At 38.3% G+C, this 21,888-nt stretch overlaps 1 protein-coding gene across 6 annotated transcripts in view; it reads left to right on the top strand.

Annotated features, from left to right (window-relative positions):
• csmd3b (CUB and Sushi multiple domains 3b) overlaps nt 1-21,888 on the top strand; it is a 382,687-nt gene that overhangs the window by 72,189 nt on the left and 288,610 nt on the right. For all 6 annotated transcript variants that reach the window (XM_085147502.1, XM_085147500.1, XM_085147498.1 and 3 more), the window contains exon 2: nt 15,557-15,779. In XM_085147502.1, coding sequence (XP_085003628.1) covers nt 15,557-15,779 — 223 coding nt within the window. The remainder of the gene's footprint in view (nt 1-15,556; nt 15,780-21,888) is intronic.

The raw sequence follows: 21,888 nt of genomic DNA on the forward strand, positions 1-21,888 counted from the left end.
GTTTTCTGAAATAAATATTATAGCCTGAAAGATGTCAAATATGTAATATTTGACTAAGTTGTGTCTTTTGCGTATACTCATACAAGAATTTCTGCTTGTGTGAGTTGAGTTAGCCCACTTAGGTTTTGAAAAACACTTATAACTGCAATTTGTGTCAATCATTTAAACATCTGCAGAAAAGACTAAAAATATATCTAATAAAAGGTCACAGTAAACAGTTTATTAAATAACTCTTGTGTTGTGATCAAAAGAGATGACACGATTCAATAATCTGATAATCTGAAAAAAATAGCATGAGCGCATATAATAAGGCACTGTACACTTAGGCACTTAAAATACAAGATTTAAAACAGCCATAAAGTCAGTTTTTGAAAACTTATTTTAGGGTTTCCAGTTCTGGTATTGAACTCTTTTATTGACTGATCCAAAAAAAAAAAAAAGAAGAAGAGAGAAGCTGGGTTGTTACTAATCAATCAGCAAAATCTTAGGGTTGTAAATTTATGTGATCAGAACACCAAGAAGTAAAATATATGCCTCCTTAACAATGTCGATAACTCAACAAGTGCTGAAACAGCAGATAGAACAGGTATAAACAGGCAGAAATGTTCTTATTGGCCTCAATCCACAACATGTCCCATGATGCTGGCATCATTAAAAATCAGGAATCATGAAGTTGGTGTACTATGTGCCTGCCCCAGGATGGACTATAAAAGATTCTAACTACTACACAACAAAACACACACAAAACCAGGAACAGATGAGTAAAGGCACATGTGTAGCACTTGTGCCCTGTCACTCCGTACTCTGTGGTTGAATGTGATCATTTGTTTACCCATTTACTTTTATTTTAATCCTCATAATGAGACCCAACTTACTGAATCCTCAGTTAGTTGTCAGCAGCCCCCCCCCCCCACACACACACTTTAAAAAAAAAATATTCATGTGAATAAGTCTGTGATTTGCGATGTACTTTTGCTGTTGAGAATTGCCTAGGTGAATCCAAATGATACTGCTTGAAGTAGCAGTCTCATATAAGTCAAGTTTTAGCCTTATGAATCAGTGACTGTACAGCACTCCAACCTTTTAAATGACCTTTCTAACTCCTTGTATGTACCTTGGGTTCGTTACATTTACTACTACATTCACACATCAGACCTGTGTTAAATGTATGTCTGAATGTCCTTGCTTATATAACTGATGATTACTCAACTACAAATTGAGCCTCTTTTCACTTATCAATGCTTTGTTTCACAACAGCATAGTGAGAACAATAAGTGTGCGTGTGAATGAGAGTGTGAGGAAAACAGTGTGAATTTAACCCCAGGTTGCCAGTCTCAACAACTCCAGCCTTCATGTGAACAGAACTGTGTCAACCCTCTCATTGTCTCGGAGGGAACCCTATCGTACTCTGGAGGGTAACTGAAGACATGGGAGGGTCTTCAGAAGCTGGCCCATGTGTTAACTTTATCATTGTCTTCTATAAGCCTAGCATAAATCTTAGAATATACATTTTATATTCTATACATTTTTATTAGAGTCCAATTACCTCTTGAAGTGTCATGAACTGTGTGGCAGGCAGGAATGGAAGACCTAATATTCAGACTGCAGGAGGCAAAGATAAACTCAAAAACTCTCAGCTTTAGCGCTGGCAGCGAAAAAATACAAAAAATAACTGGAAATGTACGTTAAACTAAACAGGTAGCTAAGTAGACAGCGCGCACACAGCAAGATGTAAGGGAGCTCACAACAGAGACCAAGAAAAACACAGGGCTTAAATACTCAGAGGGATAACGAGAAGATGGGGAACAGGTGGTAACACAGCCTGGACAAATCAGAGCTAACGAGACACAGGAAGCAAAGCAGACCATGCTGACAAAGGAAAAGGACTATCAAAATAAAACAAGAAACACACAAACTGAACTCAAAACACGTGAGCTTAACACTACGGATGGAGAAATGAAACCAGAGACAAGATTCACAAAACGCAAGGCATTGCTAGACACCGAGGGAGGTAAAACATAATCACTAACAGCAAGGAATAAACAACCTAACATAAACCACTCAGAGAACCTAAACTGAGAATATTCCTTTAACCCACTAGACAAAGAAAACTAGAAAATAATGAAATAAACAAAATCAAAGAGCCAAAAACGCAAAACACTGGGTCGATGACCCAGGCACCCTAACATGAAGTAACTGCTTTCATACATTCATAGTAAAATTAAAATGTTAAATGCTACAGTTGCAGAGCATGTGACACACCAGAAAAACCCTCTGTGTTAGTTGAATTGCATAGAAGAAAATCAGGCTAATGTTTACCTGATAAGGAAGTCATATGCACAGAAACAAAGATGAGAGTAATCATTTTTAATGACTATTTTCCTCATGACCACATGTTTATGTTTGTAACAAATCCCACAAAGAGGGAGGCTGATAGCTGTGTTTCTGACTCAGTTGTGCATTGAAATTGTTTTTGCTATTTGAAGCTACGTTTTCAAGCAGCTATTCTACTTTTTTTTTCCTTTTTATAAATATATACTTTTAGTTATATGCAGTACAAAATGCTAAGGTATAATATAGGAGGAGTGTGGTTTTGCTATAAGTAGTAAACTTATAACAATTTTCTTGTTTTTTTTGTTTTGTTTGTTTTATATCAAATGTAAAATAAATAAGAATTATATGAGGAAAATAAATAGAATAGTAGGAAATGTTTGGCCTGCTGCCGTGTTTGCCCATTCTGCTTCACCTCTCTTTATACTCAAAATTTATTGACAGCTGAAAATGAAATCATAATCCTGGGAGTGAATCCCCTAAGTGGCCCCTAAGCCCCTTTCAGACATGCACTCCTTTCCATTATTGTGATGGCATCTGAATGTGCCATCTTCATGTCTGCAAAAACAAGCTGTTCACACTACACTTTAGCTGATGCTGAAAATGTTGGTTGCTACCAGTGCTACTAGTTTTTTCAGCATATGGCTGTGAAAATATTTGAAAAAGGATTTGCAAAAAGTTGTTATGAAAGTATGAATATCATCCCTAAAGCCATCAGTGTTATGTATTGTATGTCTGAAAATGGCTGTTGTGACTCCAGCAGTAGCTTCATGTTAATTTTCCAGCTGTTGGTGTATGGAAGATGATAGATAGGAAAAGGGAGGGAAAAAGATTCTGTTGATTTGTTTTTGAAATGTTTTCAGGAACTTCAGCAACTTTGTATTAAGAAGGAAGTGTGGGAGAGAAGACTGTACTCTTAGTGTGGGTTTGCATGGGCGACCTCATTAGTCACATTGGAGGTGATGACACTTAGCAGACACAAATCAATAGTAAACCCCTAAGACAGCCTTTCATCCCCATTTCTTTCTGTCTCATTAATTCTTCATGCTTTTATCTACCTACCTTTCAGTAAAGGTTTTATGAAAGCCCATAATATGATGTCTGTATGTTTGCATTTCTCTACATGCATGCAGTAGGGTCAATAGAACAACTGACTGCTGTAATCAGCAGTCAGTAATTTAGATTTTCCAGTAGTACTACCATTTTTCTCCTTTTCAGATTTTTAAAACACAGGGACTAACTCAATAAGTACAGTATTAATCTTTACAGGGGCAAAGCCAAGTAGTCATTCAGTGTCTCGCTGCTTTACTCCCTCCCTACCTCACTGCTCAGAAGCACACACTCAAGGTTGTATTTACCAAAAACTCTTCTTTGCTTAAAATTCTTTCCCTGCTCTCTTTGACCCACTTTCTTAGAAAGAAGTTATTTCTTAATTTATCAGGGAATGTGAGTGTTTGCGTATTCCCACCACCTCCTGTCCTCACTGCTTACTGTGCCTTTCCCCTTCCCTTACCCCAGAGTGCCAGAGTGTCTCTAAGCTGCTATTTCGCCAGCCGCCATAAAAGTCGGCATGCTGCAGTCAGAAACATACTCTTCAAATATCATGGCTTATCACTGTGCTTTTGCATAATACTAATGTTCATTTCCAGTGCACGGCTGTAATTTCTTTTCATAGAATAGAGTAGAATAGAATAAAACAGAATTGATATTCCCATTTATAGTTGTTACAAATTTTACTTGATTTTACTTTTACTTAGATTCTAATGTTACCAAAAAGAGAGATGACAGTCAAGGAATCATAAATTGAAATAGGTGAATTTCCAAAATAATGGTAGTGGTATAACTTCCAGGCTGAGGAAGAAGCTTTTTAAAAGCAGTCAAAAACGTTTTAAGCTGTTTGTGTGTGTGTGTGTGTGTGTGTGTGCATGGGGGGGGGGGGGGGGGGGGGTTATTGGTCATTCTAAACCATAGATAATATAAAAGATGGCTGTAGCTATCATTACATGACCAATTTGGTCTTTGGGTTCCTGTTTTGAAGCATCACAATGAGTGTTTTCCCCATTGCTATCTTGGTGTTTTGAAACCATATCTGATTTGCAAGCGATGGATTTGACTGTGAAACCGATTATCCTGTGTAACTCTCATGCCTCACACATAAATTGCCAAATGGAGTTAATGTTTTATTTGGTACACTGGTAACAGAGACCATAAACTGATTGGGAAAGTCCTTACAGAGTTCTAGTGGCGTTTTTCATATAGACTTCTGTAGGAAAAGAACCCACAAGTATTTCCCTCTGATGGCCATTAAAAAGAATGCAGCTTTTGAGGTACTTAACTGGAAGGTTGAAATGGTTTGGGCATGTGCAGAGGAGGTATAGTGCATATATCGCATAAAGGATGCTGAATATGGTGCTGCCAGACAGGAGGGAAATCACAGAGAAGAGTCATGGATGAGTGAGAGAGTTCATGCAGAGGAGGTCAGGGATAGGATGAAATGGAGGCAGAATAACCACTGTAGCGACCCCTAAAAGCACCAGCTGAAAAAAGAAGAGGGTCAGATTTGCTTCTTGAAGGACTTTGTCTATATCCAGCATCACATTTTAAGAAAACACCACTGAAAGTTTGTACATTTCCGCTTTCGAAAAAAGTCTGTTGTACAGTCTGTGAGGTAGCATAACATAAGCAGCATGGAAAGTGATAGGGAGACAGCATCTGCAGACTGTTCAAGTTTCTTTTAAGTGTTCTTTATTTTCTGGCGTCGCCTTTCAACAGTTATTTCACAAAACAGAAGAACCTGGCAGTCAAAATCTCACCTGCTTTATACAGGATTCCATTCACATCTCAACCTCATTAACCTCTACCATTGAGAAAACAGGGTAGACTAAATAACACAGTCTAGACAAAGAAACAGGAATATAATCATTCTTTCACTTAACAAACTCATTCTCTGACTCATGAGGTTATTTTAAAGGAAATAAACAATTTTACCCAAAAGAAACACCCCTTCATTTGGTTACACCCAATTGACATTATCAATGACATCATGTCCTATAAAAACAGGAAGTACTGGGGCGGCCCTTCCCATATACCCGTTTCACATATAGGACCTGCACAAAGGAACACACAATGGTAAGTATAAACAAACTACATAAACAAATGAAAGATTTAAAACCAATTATTGATGAAGTGACATTTAGCTTTAAGAACATTTGCACAGATGTAATGAATGGAACCAATGCTACCACAAACAGACCCAGGATAGTATGCAGAGGCAAGGTTACATGTGCTGTGTTTATATTAAAGCATTATGATTGACTATAAGATAACAGAACACAAACTAACAATATATGCAAGTGACAAATGGTAAACGAATTCAGTCCTAGCCACTTTGTCACACAGTCGTTGCTGGTTATTGGAGCAATTTGAAACAAATGCAACAGATGAATTGGCTCCAGTAGAAGATGTGCAGCAAAACCTGCATGATATTTTCATGTCAGGAGACCTGACACTGATCCATAATTTAAAATTCTTAATGATGACGTTTTCCTGGCATGAGTTTTCACACCAGTGAAAACTGTTTAGCTAATGTAGGAACTACAAAAAGGTGATAGAAGCAATAAAAACCCTACCCTGCGTCACTTAACTACTTAAGGACTATGCTGGGGATTTTCAATCCCTCCACTAGTATGTTAAAAACATGCTGTCATTAGCCATCAACATTCAGAAGATGTGGAAGACACCTTAAAGGAACAAGTCAGTTGTGAAGATGCATTTTGACTATAGAAGGCTAATCACATTCAAAATGTAAAAGCATAAAGATGAAAGTAACAATGAATTGAGATGGTGTTGGATTATTTATTGCATTTACATATAATCTTCTAGGAGGGCATAAAAGCCCTTCACAGTTTTAAATGGCCTCAACAGTAAATCTGTGTTTCTACAAGTCACCAACAGCATGGACTACTAATGGTTTCCATTCAATTTGAATACATTTGCACTCTACAGAAATCTCATTTGGCCAGTTTTGAGTGTGATAAAGACTGGCTTTCTTGAGCTCAGTGGTGTAAAGTAGGCTATAGGATTGCTAAAGATGTCTATGATTGACAGGTGAAGCTTTTTAATACATTCAAGAATTATTCAACAGTCATTCTGTATTTTTCTGGTTTATTTCAGATTTTCATTCTGCTTAGATTTTATATATATAATAACCATTACAAAGTGCTTCCTTTATCACTACAAAGGGAGTGATGTAACCATACTTTGTGCTTTTAAACTACAATGTGCGCCCACACACTGCAGCAAGCAGATTTTAAGTTTTAGTCCAAATAGGTGAGCGGAAATATGTTTTACACTATCTTAGAAAGAGCCTATTTTGTTGAAAATTGTAACCACCCACAAAGATCAGCGTACATCGTCTTCTGTCTCATCTTCTGTCCCTTCCACTGCCCTGGCGTCACACCTGCACACAGGCTTTTGCTTAACTCACATCTCACCAGACAGTGCTCATCCTCAAAATAACTCTAGACAACAAAAGCCACATGGGACAGCAGACTTGTTAGGTTTCACACCATTTTATCTTATACCAAGGCAACGATGGAAAGGCTGACCCTGCTGAATAAATCATACCTCAGTTTTCTTCATTTCTTCAGTAACCTATATTGACGATCTTAAAATATGATTTACGGGTAGTTTAGTGCAGCTTTGCCTCATGCTTCCTTACAAACGCTTACAGCAGTTTTACAGGACCTTAGTCTGATAATTTCTGCTGTCATTTAATGTTTAAACCTTGGTTCTGGTTGAAGTTGTTGCTCTAGTGGGGAGACAGTAAAACTGCTCATCTCTGGACTCTTAGTAATATCTAATACTTGCGTATGTTATGGACAAGTTGGGATAATAAAAATGTCTCCTTTAATATCTCCCGTTTAAAGTAACAGAATGCAGTGTTGTGTAATGAATTTAGTGGTAACAAGCCAGCGTTTAAGATGTTTTTGGATCAGATAGATAATTATAACGACATTATCAAAATGTATCACCAGGAAATAGCTAAACAAATGTATGCTGACTCTGCAGTCACAGCATTCAAGTGCTGTTTTCCTTTTTTTGGAACAGTAGTGATTAAATTATCTTAGGCTGATTATGTCCCCACAGCGCTGTATTATATAAAGAGGTTCTGCCTCCTGAAGTGGCTGCATAAAAGCAGAGTAGCATGCATCTGTATATTTCACGTCTCCTCTTTGCCGCTTCATCATCTCTTTCTTTCTGATTCCCTTAACGCAGCAAGAGTCCCCTCTGTTCTCATCTTTTCTCCATCAGTCCCATTTGTTTACTGTTCTCTCAAATCTTGTCTTTGTCTTTACTTTTATGTGTGTCCCTCTGTCTCATTCTTGTTGTTCTCTTTTTCTCTCTCTTTATCTCTACTCCATCGCCCCCCTCCTTCCCCTGACTGACAGTGTTATAAATTGATTTTCAGCCCGGTGTGTTCCTTCTGTCTCTCTCTAGGCATTTCCCTTATTTAGCCTCTACCACTCCAGGGTATAGTCTAGACCGCAGGCCGACTGTCAGTCAGTGGCAGTGTGGAGCAGTCTAATTCTTGGCTGACAAGCATTCCTGACAGCAGGAACCAATGGGACGTTTCAAACTCTCTGGCTATGTCTCTCTCTGTTACAATTTTTTTTTCTTTGCTATCTCTCGTTTTCCTCACATTTTCCCTTCCTGTGCACTCCACTCTTCATTCTGTCATCGTTTTTTTTTCTCAGTTTATCTACCTTTCTGCCACCGCTCCTTAATTTTCTTCATCTTTCTTTCACTCAATCATCCCAAACCACCACAAGAAAATTACAGATACAATCATTTTCCAGAGCCATGCACAGCTCATTTAAATTAACTAACATTGGACTCATGCACACGTGTGCACACAAATACATGCATTTCATTTTGTCCTCTGGCGCTTTGAGTGCAGTTGTGATCTGAATACTCACCGAATGATTGGTATGTCTGCAAGGATTTTTATTTATTTATTTATTTTTGGTCAGTTTGCTCCATTGGGAAATCCATTCTTTAATCATAAATGAGTGTGTGTGAGATTAGACGAAGTATCCCTTTAAGCGAATCTGGTACCACAGAGGTCCTGAGAGACATGAAGGGAGAAAGAGACAGAAAGAGATCAATAAGAAGGAGAAGGAGAGACAGACAAACACAGAGCACGGCATAGAGGTGGAAAGGAATTTAAACTTCTTCAGGAATGGATTTGTGTAATTTCACTGCACTGCTCAGGATATGGCTAATATTTTATTTTACAGGATATGTGCACACCCACACAGATATGTCTCATATGGAGACATTGCTGCCACCCCCTAGCAGGAAATGGGGATGCCCAGAAACCTTAAGGGGGTAGTGCAGATTGCATTCAAATGAAAAATAGGATAATTTCACATTTTCTTCATTTAGCAGTCAGAACCATGTGGAAATAGCTATAGTGATCATAGGGTTCCCTTTGCAAAATGACAAGCCTAGTAATTGATTTCACCCCTTCAGAATCATCAAGCTTATTTCAGAACGTGTAAAGTCAAATTATCTTACTGAATGGCAATTTCAGATTTTTATTAATTTATATATTCAGTTTGACTAATATCATTTCCCTAGCTTCATGACGATGCTTTTCTCACTGACTTTAAAGGCTCAAGTAGTCTTTCAGCCTGCACTAGTTTTCTGGACCAGGGCGTGTGTGGGTGTTGCTACTGATACTCTTGAGAAAATAAAGTGCGAAGCAGAAGTCTATTTTGCAAGCTCAAAGACGCCACAGTCAAGTTCAATTTTGAATGTCTTAGCGACTGCATAAATTTACTCTTCCATCACAAATCATTGCTCAGTGGTACATGGTCCAACCTATTATGAATCTAGAAATTTTCCACACCACAGATTAATCTTGCAACAACATAAGAGTGTCAACAAAGCTTTTGAGCCTAAAAAAACTGAAACAGAATTTCTGCCCAATGTAATTTGGGAAATATCTTTAACATCAGAGGGTGCATGCACACAGACAATTGTATTCACATTCACTGGCTATTCAGAACAATTTTATTTTTGAAAAGAAATAGAGCACTTTGCTCTCAGACTACTGGCACAGGCTTAAAATCTTTGATAAAGTGTATAGTTATGGCTGGATCACTTTACCCTAAACACTGCCTTGGTTGTGTTGAATAGGACTAGGCTGCTGGGGGCTTCCCGTGACAGTGTATTTGTTTTTTTGTTCTTCACCTCTTTTCACTTTCTGTGTGTTTACTTTGCAAACAGTTTGCATTTAATCATTAGTTAAATGATTAATCCCCCCTGAGAAACGTTCTCCTGGAGGTTTCTTCCTATTAAATGGGAGTTTTTCTTTTTGCCACTGTCGCCAACTACTTTCTCACATGGGATCGTCTGAGTTTTGGGGTCTCTGTGTTATTGTGGGGCTGAGTTGAATTGAACAGAACTGAATTGAATTAGACTTCTCAAAATATTTGTTGACATGCTATTTAAAGTCCAAAATTTACACCATATCTTTAATTAGCTGTCCATAAAACTGGACTTCTCTCACAATGGTGTGACAAGTGCTGGGGTAAGTCACTTGTTAATCTCACATTTCCTTTTTTTTCTGGAGTGTATTATCTTAGACATTCAAGATGAGATTTTGCTTTGAGAAAAGAGATCAAGCTTATATTGTAGACCAGGGTTCATTAAATCCACTCAATTCACGAAGCAGATTTTCTTCTTTGTCTTTAAGCTTTCTTTATCCAGGGAAGGTTTTGCTGAGCACGCATGCTCTTTTCCAGCTAAACCCTGTTCCTCATTAGCACCAGCGCAGATACTCACACCTGGGAGCTACCCAGTCCAGCCACAAATCTTTTACTGTTTGCCAATTAGCATCTCGTTTTAAGTCTTCAGGGGGATATGTGTTCCTTTAAATGAATTCCTACTCAAAATCCCTTTAAGAATTAAACACACCTGGCCTGTATTTGACTATAAGCAAAGTTTGCATGTGCTAAATTGTTTGTGGAGGGCAGTGTCACTCCACAGGCATGGTTATATTGGATGTAATGACTTAGCACAACAAGTAGGTCCAGTTGTGACACACTTTCGAGGCAAAAAATACACTTCATCTTCACAGTGTTTGCCAAAATCTGACTCAATTCAGTGTGTCTCACTACTTCTTTTAACCTCCTCTGCTATGGGTCAAAATCAGCCTAATCGGGTGCCAGTTTCGCTCACTGGGTTAAGTAGGCGACCCATACACCGCAAGGCCACTGCAGAGGCCCGGGTTTCATTCTGCCCCGAGCCATTTCCTTCGTGTCATTCCCCCTGCTCTCTTTCCCTCCTTTCCTGTCTGCTTCACCGACTTATCCAGTAATAAGTCTGCTATAAACAAAAACAAACTTGGCCTGATCTTGCTATGGGAGTACATAAACCCAATATAGTTACTAAAACCAAACAGACAATTAGTCAGATAAGCATAAATGCTACTTCAGGATGTCATTATAGATAATGTGTGTGGTTAACTAGCAAGGTTAGGGTTTGAGAGGACGCTTTATGTGTGTTGTGTGTGAGGGGAGCAAGAGGGGAGTAGGCTAAGAATTGTGAACAAAGTAAATGGAATAACGTGTAAAAGGTTTAAATGGCAAGCATATTCAATAAGCTGTGTGAATGATGCATGGATTTGTGTGTATATTCCTCGGAATTGCCCCGTGCATGTGAAGCTATGTGTTTACGTGTGTGTTCATGTATGCTTGTCTGTCTGTGACTCTATGCCTGCATCTGCGTGCGTGCATGTGTGTAGAGGGGCTGTCAGTTTCGGTCTGGTAGTCACCATAATTAGAAGTCTCTCTTTTACCCCTGTCTCCTGCTTGCTTTTCCCTTTCTCTCGCTCTCACTCTCTCTCCTCCGCTGAGTCTAGCCTTCTTTTCCTTTTACTTCTCCCTTTTCTCTGTTTCAATATTTTCAATTCTTTCTCTACCTCTTTCCTCCTCCTACACTCTCTCGCACCCTCTGAGTGATGAGTTTTAAATCATCCTTTCATTCTTGCGCAGTGATGAACGAGGGGGAAATCTGTCCTTTTCTCTTTGTTTATTCAGCTCTCCATCTCTGTCCCTCTGTCTCTTTTTTGCTCTTTACTCACCCCACCTTGTGTCCTCGGTTTTCTGTATAATGAAGTTGCCTAATCTAGGCAAAGATACCCTTAGATTTGTAAGTACACACAGAATTGTAAGTCATATTTGCATATTGTGATGACTTCACATACTCCAGTTGTGCATGCCATTTCCTTTTCCTGTGTGGGAGGCAGTCGGAGTGTTAGAGGATGAGCCACACCTGAATCATCTTCCCTTGATTGTTGTGTAGAGGGCTGGTTATGTCAGCCTCCCAGAAAGTGGATTTTTTTAGGGATGCATTGACCACTTCTTTTTAACCGCTTGCATACATTACACTTCCTTGCTTTCGTGCACTCACCGTGAATGTGGCTCAGGAGGTAGAGCAGGTCACATACTAATCAGGTTGGTGGTTTGATCCCTGTCTGCTCCAGTCTGTGTGCCGAATATCCTTGGGCAAGATGCGAACCCCAAGTTGCTCTCTGATGCATCCATTGGAGTATGTCCGTGTTAGATAGAAAGCACTTACATGGAAAAAAAAATGAGGCAAGTTGTATAAAATGCTTTGAGTGTTAGAGTAGAAAAGCACTATTTACAGTCTATTTACCATTGTAACAATGGAGAAAATTGATCCAAGTTACTTAATTGTTTAGTTTAATAGATTTGCTTGAGAATGAAACATTTTTTTTATTCTCTGCATTGTCTTCACTGTAAGCTGGTTTATGGCACTACAACAAGTCAATTCCTGTTTGATCTACAGGATTTAATGTTCAATTTTGTTTAGAAACAAAAGCAAGATAAGCTACACCAAGCAAATAAGTCTAAAAAACAGACAAATCCAAATTCAAGTACTATCCAAAAGTCATTTGAATCAGTTATCACTTGATTAGACTCAAAGAAATCGAAGACATTTGCTCTTTGTATTTGTGTTCATATCTTTTCCCTTTATGAATTGTGGTTTCTGTTAAACTCTCCTTGAAACATTTCATTGTATGCTGGTTAAGAACCACATGGGCCTTCTAGTTTTGAACTGGGAAAATGGCAGATAGGTATGTTGTTTTCTTGCTGTACCTTGCAAAATCTTCTTCTTTATTGTTGTTGTTTTCTTTCCTTTTCTTCTTCACTCCTTTGACCTCATTAAAAATATGTAGACAGGGTGACCAGCGGCATGTTAGGTTTGTAGGTATGTGTGTTTGTGCACAGGTATCCCCTCATATGGCTTAGCTTGTCCCTCCCGGTTGCCCAACATCTCATCTCTGATTGGTTGTGAAGGGATAGAGATACCAGCCCTTAATTGGAGCCAAGGCTGCCATTGGTGATTACATCTGTCACTGTGATAGCCTTGGAATAGTCTGGGTAAATGAGGGTTGGACAAACACCACACACAAGCAGACATCAGCACACACAGATGCGCGCGCACACACACACACAGACAGACACACATCATTTTGGTTGGGATGCTGTCTTGGATAATTGGTTCGAAAAGCATCCAGCGGGATCATCCCTGCTGTCCCTGTGGCCCTGGCTGCCATGGTAAATAACAAGGCTCATAAACATGAAAGTCAGGGGGATGATCATCCTGATTTGAGCTTTGCACTCAGATGAGATTGATGAAAGCCTAGAAGTTTAAAGGACTTTGAACATCCAATAATAGCATTTTTCAGCAAAACACTTTCATTTATAGCTAAAACAGCACAGCAAAGCCAAACAGCTGTGGCATTAAAGGCTCTTGAAAACTATTTTAAGGCTTTTTTTTCCTCCTTATTCTGTTCATTTGAATGTTTGCTGATTGCATATGGTTAAAAAAAAAGACTAACAACACCTTTATAGGTTAATGGGAAAATAAATAAAACAGGCATAAATGTTTAGCAATTTGTAATATTTTTTCTTGGCAAGAGGACCCGCATTTATAACAGCAAGCGTCTTTGCTGTAGTGTCCTTCAACAGAATAATGTTAAATCCTTACCAGGTACAATGGTTTCTCCTCTGTGAGCTTACTCTGCAATCTCACCTCCCTGTGAAGTACAAGAACTGAACAGTTTCTCCATCGGGGATCGATAGAGCATTGCAAGCAGTAGCCTGGACCGACTTCAGTCCTGGACACTCCAAGGTTTTCATCTAGCACCTGTAGTGTATTTGATATAAAAGGATCATTAAGATCAAAGGGAGAAGATAATGATACTGATGTGAACTGTAAAGTCCAAGGAGATCAATTACATTTACATTTTATAATTTAGGCATTTAGCAGGTGCTGTAACCCGGAGAGATTTAAAATAAGTACAGCAGCAGGATTAGCTTCACTTCTAATTTATCAGTACATGAACCTTATAAAAGAAAGTGCAAAGGATCACTGTTGCTGTATTAAACTTTTCTTTCAACTTATTGCCATATCATTAGAAAATGTCTGCAGGAAGTACACTTCTCGTAGTTTTACTGTTTTAGTAGAATACCAAAAGCTGTGCTTCTTAGCAACAACGCGTCATCCTTTATGACTACTTAACTCATGGATTATGACTCTAAACAAACCTGAACTTTAATAACTTCTAACAAACAGAGTCCTGAATGACTGACCATAGTTTAAGTCTAATACTGCACTAATATCATCCACAATTGCTTGATTATCCAGTGCTTTACTCACAGGGAAAAAAGCATTGGCAAGCAAGAAAAGCATATTTACTGTTGTCACAAAAAATATAGATTTTTTGTTGTAGTTGATGTTAGAAGTTAGTTTTGCACCTGTCCCTCTAGACTCATATTTTGCTCCCATATTTTGTGCTGTAGTTGATTTAGATGTCAGGTTTGCACCCCTCCAACCCCGTAAACCCACTTTCTTTGTCTCCTCCTTCTACCAGCCTGCCACCACATAAACAAAGTCATTTAAAGAGCCTATAGGAGCTCATTAAGATCAAGTAGTATTTATATTCTCCATCCCTGAAGAATTCCTTAACTGTTTTTGATGTTGTGTGGTGCGAGCAAGAGCGTAATCGGTGTCGTTTTTCATTTTCAGTTGTTGTAGATGGATGTCTCAACAAAACAAAGCAAATGGTTATTCTGTACAGCTATAAATTGCCGAGTCATGTTCAAAGGCACTGCCGCTGACTGACACACCCCTTTGCTTGTTGTGCATTTTGATATGTCAGTAATTGATTAGCAGAAAACAAAGGAATTGCCAGCTTTTGATCTTGCAGATGCCCATAGGATGAATCCAGGAGAATGCACCGGTCTCTCATTGATTTCACCTTTTAAGTGAGCTGGAAAGGTTGCTCAGTGGCAAAAGAGTTTCCAGTCACTCGGGGGACCCGAGTTCAAGCACCCCATGCTGAATGTGAATACCACTTCCTGGGGTGCTGTTCTGAAGTCCTGCCCCTGCCCCATGCCCTCACTGTGAAGGAGTGCATCACAAACTATAGATAAGCAGCGCTACCCTAGAAGAAGTTCTGGGAAGTACTTACTTCTATGATCTTCATATATTTCTATTAATACATAATCATAGATCAGCATCAAAGACCAGGATATATCAAAACGAAGCTGACCTACTTAATATCACTCATGCTGACTCGTGGCTTCTTAGTTCATTCATTAAAAGCAATGTTTTGTATATTTTTTTTCTTTTGGCTTTTTAGTGGTCTTACATAAAATAATAATGAATAATTGAGCGTCACTTCTGATGGTTGTGTTTAAAAAAGGCAGTAATAAGTACTCGTTAGTGTGCGTATGTGTGGTTTTGTGTACAGTATGAATGTGCTATGCAGTTACTACTCTGTCATAATGACAACTGTACCAGCTTTAATACACTGGCAGTTACACACTGATGCTGTTGCAACTGCATGTGCTGAGGAAGACTCACGGCTGCACTTACAATAAATAGTTGTGCGACAGTTACGAAGTCACAAAATCCTTTTGTCACAATGGGCAGACATACAGAGGTGTAACTTCTAGCATCATCACTCTTTCACGTTTTATAATATTGAATAATGAACATTAAACATTTTGAGAGTTCAATTATCTTGATTTATTATAATGTCTTAAGGTCACAACTTCAGTTTGACACCTTTATGTTTTCTCCCTCTAACTGAAGATGTGCTCAAATCTCTTTTCTCTTTCAGGTTTTATCTACACATGCGGGGGTACACTGAAAGGTCGAAATGGCAGTATAGAATCTCCTGGCTTTCCCTATGGCTACCCAAATGGAGCAAACTGCACCTGGGTCATTGTTGGGGAGGAAGGAAGTAGAATCCAGCTCATCTTCTTGTCATTTGCCATAGAAGAAGAATATGACTTCCTGTCGTTGTACGACGGACATCCCCACCCTGCTAACTTCAGGACCAGGTAGGACAGTTTTTATGTGTTATTCTTTTCAATTTTTCTTTTTTCATTTAAGCAAGTGTTCATTTTGTCAAAGGAGAGAAATATGAAAACATTTAAAGCTTCAAACTGTTCTCATCCTATAATCTCATTAAAAATTAAGCATTGAATAAACCAAAAATGCAGAGATCCATCTCACATTTTGAGTATTAATATCAATACAAATTGTTTAAGTAAAAGAAAACGTCCTTCTGACAGATACTGACACTACGGATGTTGCCCGAATTCTTTTAAGCAATGTTCACGTGGTGTTAAATGACCTTTGATAGCAACAGGGTGATCCACAATTGGTTTGCGACAGCAATCACTGCCACTGCGGCTTCCTTTAGTTATTGAATTAGTTTATTGAGCTCTTCTTGCAAGAAACACAATACCCTGAAAGAATCTTGTTTTAGATAAGCTATTAAACTCTACTTGTATGATTTTATCAGTCAATCAGTGGAGCTTAATAGCATCTGTCTGTGACTCTATTCACATTCAACATGTTCCTTTAACCCTGAAATGATTTTTTTTTTTGTTATTTTATTAACTGTGAAATGTGAGAACACTGTTTAAATGTTTAAATGTCACTGCACACTGTACAAAGTGTTGGTTCACAAAAAGTAACTCAATTATATAAATGCAAATTAATTTTTTTTGTGGTTCATTCACACAAAATCATCCGTTAAAGATGGACTTATTGTTATAAGCCAGCTAATCAATAACATCTCACGTCCAAATCTGGTGAGTAAAAATAATCAAAGTAATAACAGACAACAAACATTGCAACCAATTTAGTATTGGAAGAAAGACATTGTTTATAGAGCATAGCTGTTATTAACTGTTCTGTTTGATGCTTCACTAAGTTTTCTATGTCTTGGTCACATCAGTTATTCAAATTAAATAAACAAGCAAAAATAGAAACCAACTGTGACTCAGAAAGTGAATTTTATTTTATTTTTTTATGTGGATTTGGTCATCCATGTGGGACGACTTTTTTTTTCAGTGAAGACTATCCAAGCCAAAGTAAGGTAAGCAACCACACAAAAGAAAATTTTTCGTCTTCACTTTGTAGTGGATTTGAAGTTGGCTAAGCTTGGTTTCTAAAAGGCTTATAGTGAAGTCTGATCAAACCACACACCCCCGCAGTCCCAACAAAGCAGTTTCTAGTTTTCGTTCAAATCAGATAATCCGCATATCATATAATGTAAGGTCTGATATCACAACCTCGTTTTGCATATCTCATCGGACAAATTATGAACAGAAGCTTCCACTGTTGATAGAAAGATTTCTTTAATTACATCAGGCATGTGTGAGGCAACTACCAACAATATAGTGCCAGGAGAGAAAATCTGGTTTGGTTCAGTTGAGGAAAAAGGATTTGGGTCATGTAGAAATGAAATGAGTCGCCTTGATACTTGTCATGGGGAATGAACCGTTTTCATTTGCTTCAACAGGCATAATTTCTAATCAGCGAGCTGCACTAATCAACCTTTCTCGGACGTGGCGTTTAGGGCTCAAATTGCCATACAGAGTTAATTAAACACAAGAGGAAAAGAATGGAACAAAACAGAATAGAATATAAAAGGAAACAAGGTGACTAGGTGATTTTTGCCAGGTTATATAAAATTCTTGTTTCCACAAAGACAAAGAGACTTTCTCCCGACTCCAGTCTAATGAAACTGGAGCTGGGAGAAAGTCAGAGATGCCCTCTGTGCTCTTATTGGCTGATTAGGATTCTTTGCTTATCTAAGATAACAGAAGATAATGTGTTGTGTGAGTGTTGTGTGAATGCATTCATGTCCTTAGGTTTGTCTGTGCTTGTCTGTGTGTGTATGTGTGTAAGTGTGTGTGCGCTCATGCCTGTGGGAAAGATTTATGGCGTGCATAATTCCAGTCGCCTTGCTACGTAAGCCAAACCTGTGGCTTATTCTCCTGCAGTCTCTTTTTCACTCTTTCATTACTTAAAACAGACATAGACACATAGCAACAAATTGTAATTTCATTGTCAACATAATACAAATTTAAGTGATTAAATACACTGGAGAAGACTGCACGATACGCTGCAAGTCATTTGTTTCCACTCACACACATGCAAATATTTGACCTTGCTCAGTAAAAACTTATTGTATGGGGTGGTGCAGTGGTGCAGTAGTCACTCACAGTAAGGTCCTCCAGCTGACTGAGGCCTTTCTGTGTGGCGGTCTCTCCTGGTGCTCTGGCTTCCGTCCATAGACATGCTTGTTAAGTTAATTGGTGATTCTAAATTGGCTGTGAGTGTGAAAGGTTGTCTGTCTCTCTGTGTTAGCCCTGTAATAGACAGCCAGCCAGTAAAGGGTGTGTCCCGCCTCTCACCCTGTGACACAGTTTAGGCTCCTGCGACCCTAAATTGGATAGAAAAATATTCGATGAGCTTAGAAAAAGACACATTTCTCTATTTCTTCTTTTTGTTTTGTTTTTTTTCATATTTTTTCCACATCCTTTACAATTTGAGAACTGCAAAAAAAAGGAAAATGCCCTGCACTGCGTCTCAGCTATATAGGTGTCACAATCGATACATAAAAAATAAGAAGAATTTGTGTTATTGAAAATATAAATATTAAAATATTTGACTTTTTAATAGTTTTTAGCCTAAAATCAGTTATTTTGGGTTTCATGGTTCAAGCTTGACCGTTGCTGTAAAAGTAATCTTTTTAAAAAAAAGTGCATTAAAACTGTCACTAGGGATGCAACGATACCAATTTTTTCAAACCGATACAATACCGATACTTGGATCTGAGTACTTGCCGATACAGAGTACAAAAACCGATACTTCTACCACACACACACACACACAAATGCAATGAATTGGAAGACAGGTTTTATTTTATTCTCTGTCGATAATAAATAATATCTTAATAAAAATGACCACAAAAAAAATTCAAGTTAAAAATTAGCACTTCTGTTAAATTATTGCAGTCTCTCCACATTGTAATTTAACAAAATATCACTGAACTATTGGCACTGTCTCGAGCTTTCGGAATAATAAATAAACACTTCTGTTTGGAATAAAATAAATCCAAATTAGGTTTGAGAATAAAATAAACGTTTAAATTGTTGCAGAGTGTCCATATTGTAAACAAACAAACAAAATAACGAAAGTATTTGGCATTGACAAACGAACTCCCCATCTGCCCGTGGATCATCAGTCCACTGTGCCGTTAAACCGAGGCACTGACATCGCACACACACTGCTTGTCTTTACCTCTTTAGAAAGTTTTGGCACCATTATCTCCCTGATGTGTGGGCGGCTGGGAATTTCATATCGCAGCTCGAGTATGCTGAGAAGAATCCTATGTTTTCCACGACTGGCATTGGCTGGTCATCCAGAGCGATAAAATGAGTCAGAGCCTCCGTTATTTTAACTGCCCGTGGATTTTCTCTTGACATTTTAAAGTTGGCTGTTCCGGTCCACACTGCTGACATTTTGTTTAGCCTAGCTACAGCAGCCTCCAGTTTCTCTTTTTTTATCTGGAGCTGCCAGTCTGACTCGTCTAACCCTGTGCCTGTTTAGCGCGGGATGCCCCCCTAGTGGCCAATCTAAAAAACTACAACAAAAATGACAAGCCACCCTTTGATTAATGAAATAAGTTAGTATCGGTTCATGGTATCGGTTAACTTTTACGAGTATGAGTACACACAAATTTTACAGTATCGGCCCCGATATCCGATACCAGTATCGGTATCGGTGCATCCTTAACTGTCACCGTTCTTTTTTTTTTTTTTCTTTTTCAGTTAAAAAGCCTTAAATTCTTGGGTTTCTTTGTGGTAAAGTTGAAATGACAGTTTGACATTTTTGTCACCACCTGTCTCACTTTGACTAGTATCTGAAAGTAAAAGCATTTTTTAAGAGTAAATGTTTGTTCTTTTTAAATAACTATTATTATTGACAACATCAAAGGTGATGCTGTCTGTCAACTGGAAATTAAATCTATTTGTGAATTTCTTCTAGAATCACATTAATCAAGGTATAAAAACATTTTTCCCACTGCAAGTTGCCATCAGTGAGTAAAGGTCACCTTCCCTGATTTCTGCATGATAAAAAAAAAGCCCCAGTGCAACTTTGAAATAACAGTTCCCCTCTGCCCCAGTCGATTATTTATTGACTCTAGCTGGAAGTTACAATTATTGACTGTGATAAACTGGGTTTTGAACTTTGGGATGGTCTCACCTGCCTGTTCTCTTCTTGATCTTGGCGCAACAAATAGATATGATGAATGGAGTTCATATAAGCCAGGAAACATCTGGGGATCACACACTGTGACGAGCACATTCAATACATTTTTATGCGATTAGTAACTGGCTCAAATCAGGCTTTCAGGCTGGAATTTCTGCATATCTTATTTAAAAAAAAATACTCTAATTGACAAATGATCCACAGTGTCTCGACAAAGTGAAGTAGTATTATTGCAAAGCAAAACCATTTAGGAAACACAGCAACTCAGCCATAAAGTTACAGACCATGTAAATGTACAGTGGGGTCGCTGAGTGCTGAGGTGTAGGTGTCACTGTACTTTCGTCCATATAGTCTTTTTCTGGTAGAGAAACTGAGATGTTTTCTAATACACTATGAATCATGTTATTTCTCTGAAAAAAAGGTTTGAGGGTTTTTTTGTTTGTTTTCTTTTTTGTTTTTTACATGACTACCTACAACTTCATGGGCAGTCAGTGGAAACAGTACTTTAACATGTTTCTCTGTGTTTTGATTTCTTTCAAGGAATGCTGCATGAACAACACATTACTCCAATTATTCATGCAACATGCAGTTCATGCCAAATACCCTTGGTTTTCAGACTTTCTGGGCCAGATAATCAAATAAACCAAAGTCAAAAATCTGCTTTACTTAATGCAACTAAGAGCAGTGGGTCATCATCAAGAGCAACATGGGTCATGCTCAACATTCCTTCCAAATGCTTCCCTTTGAATCTGCTCAGCTGAACAATACATTTGAAGCACTGGACAGTGCAGTGCACAGACAGGGCAGTGGCCACCCATGGTGCATGTTGTTAACATCTCTGTCATTGAGGACGTGGGTTAGCACAATATTTGTATACCGGTTTTCCCACAGTGCATAGCTTTGGATACTGGGTCACAAGTTTGAAATGAAATGGCCAGCTTTCTGTGACTGAATATTTTTTTTGAATTGAATTGAATTGAATTGAAACCATGGTAAGGTATCAGGTGGCACATAAACTGTTGGAGTAGAAGACGTGACTGGGACTTCAGAGACTTTACCAGCTGTCTGAAAATTAATCATGTGTGAGCGCCAAGAGAGCATCTGAGAGTTTTTGGCCATGCATGGATAGATGGATAAAATACAAGTATTAAATGATGGAAGACACAGTAAGGGGTTTTCGTCACCAGACTTTCAGGATTAAAATGCGAAATTACCAGATTTAGGATTTGATCGCTGTGGTGTGACTACATGGTTCTTACAGTTACTCAGATTTAATGTAAACGTATACATTATACATGAATTCTTGTTTGATTTTCCCCCCTCTTCGTGTTATCCTTTCTTCATCCGAATGTCCAGGCAAAACTGTTGATGTGTGTATATTTTATCTGTAGGATCCTGACAGATGACTTAGTGGCTTTCATTCAACTCGCTTGGACTTTTGTGCTGGTTCAGATACCATGGTAGCTTTACATGTGCAAAATGCAGATACAATTGTGTTTTCCATCGAGTAAGTGCACAGTCATGTTCACAAAATGAAAAAAGAAATGTGGGGTTGTAGCAGGTCACTGCATGAATATTTGATCAGTGCAATCTGTCAGTCTGTCCATTTCATCCTGTGGCTAGATTTGTTGTGTGCAAGCAAATCTGTTTTCAAGCCATTTACTCAAGTAAACTAGGTTTGTGCAGATGCATTTCAACAATAAAAGCCACAGGAGGAAACCTAAACATAGTATTTGTGATATCAGACAGATTCAGTGGCAGACTATCAGCAACAGCTTGAAAATATTAATAGTCTTTATGGAGCTTGAATCTATAACATTTCTGATCAAAGTCACGTATGCGTTACCATTAGTTTTTTGCATTCTCATTTAACCCTTA

The sequence above is a fragment of the Neolamprologus multifasciatus genome, chromosome 22 (assembly GCF_963576455.1).
Source record: "Neolamprologus multifasciatus chromosome 22, fNeoMul1.2, whole genome shotgun sequence".
NCBI classification, from domain to species: Eukaryota; Metazoa; Chordata; class Actinopteri; order Cichliformes; family Cichlidae; genus Neolamprologus; species Neolamprologus multifasciatus.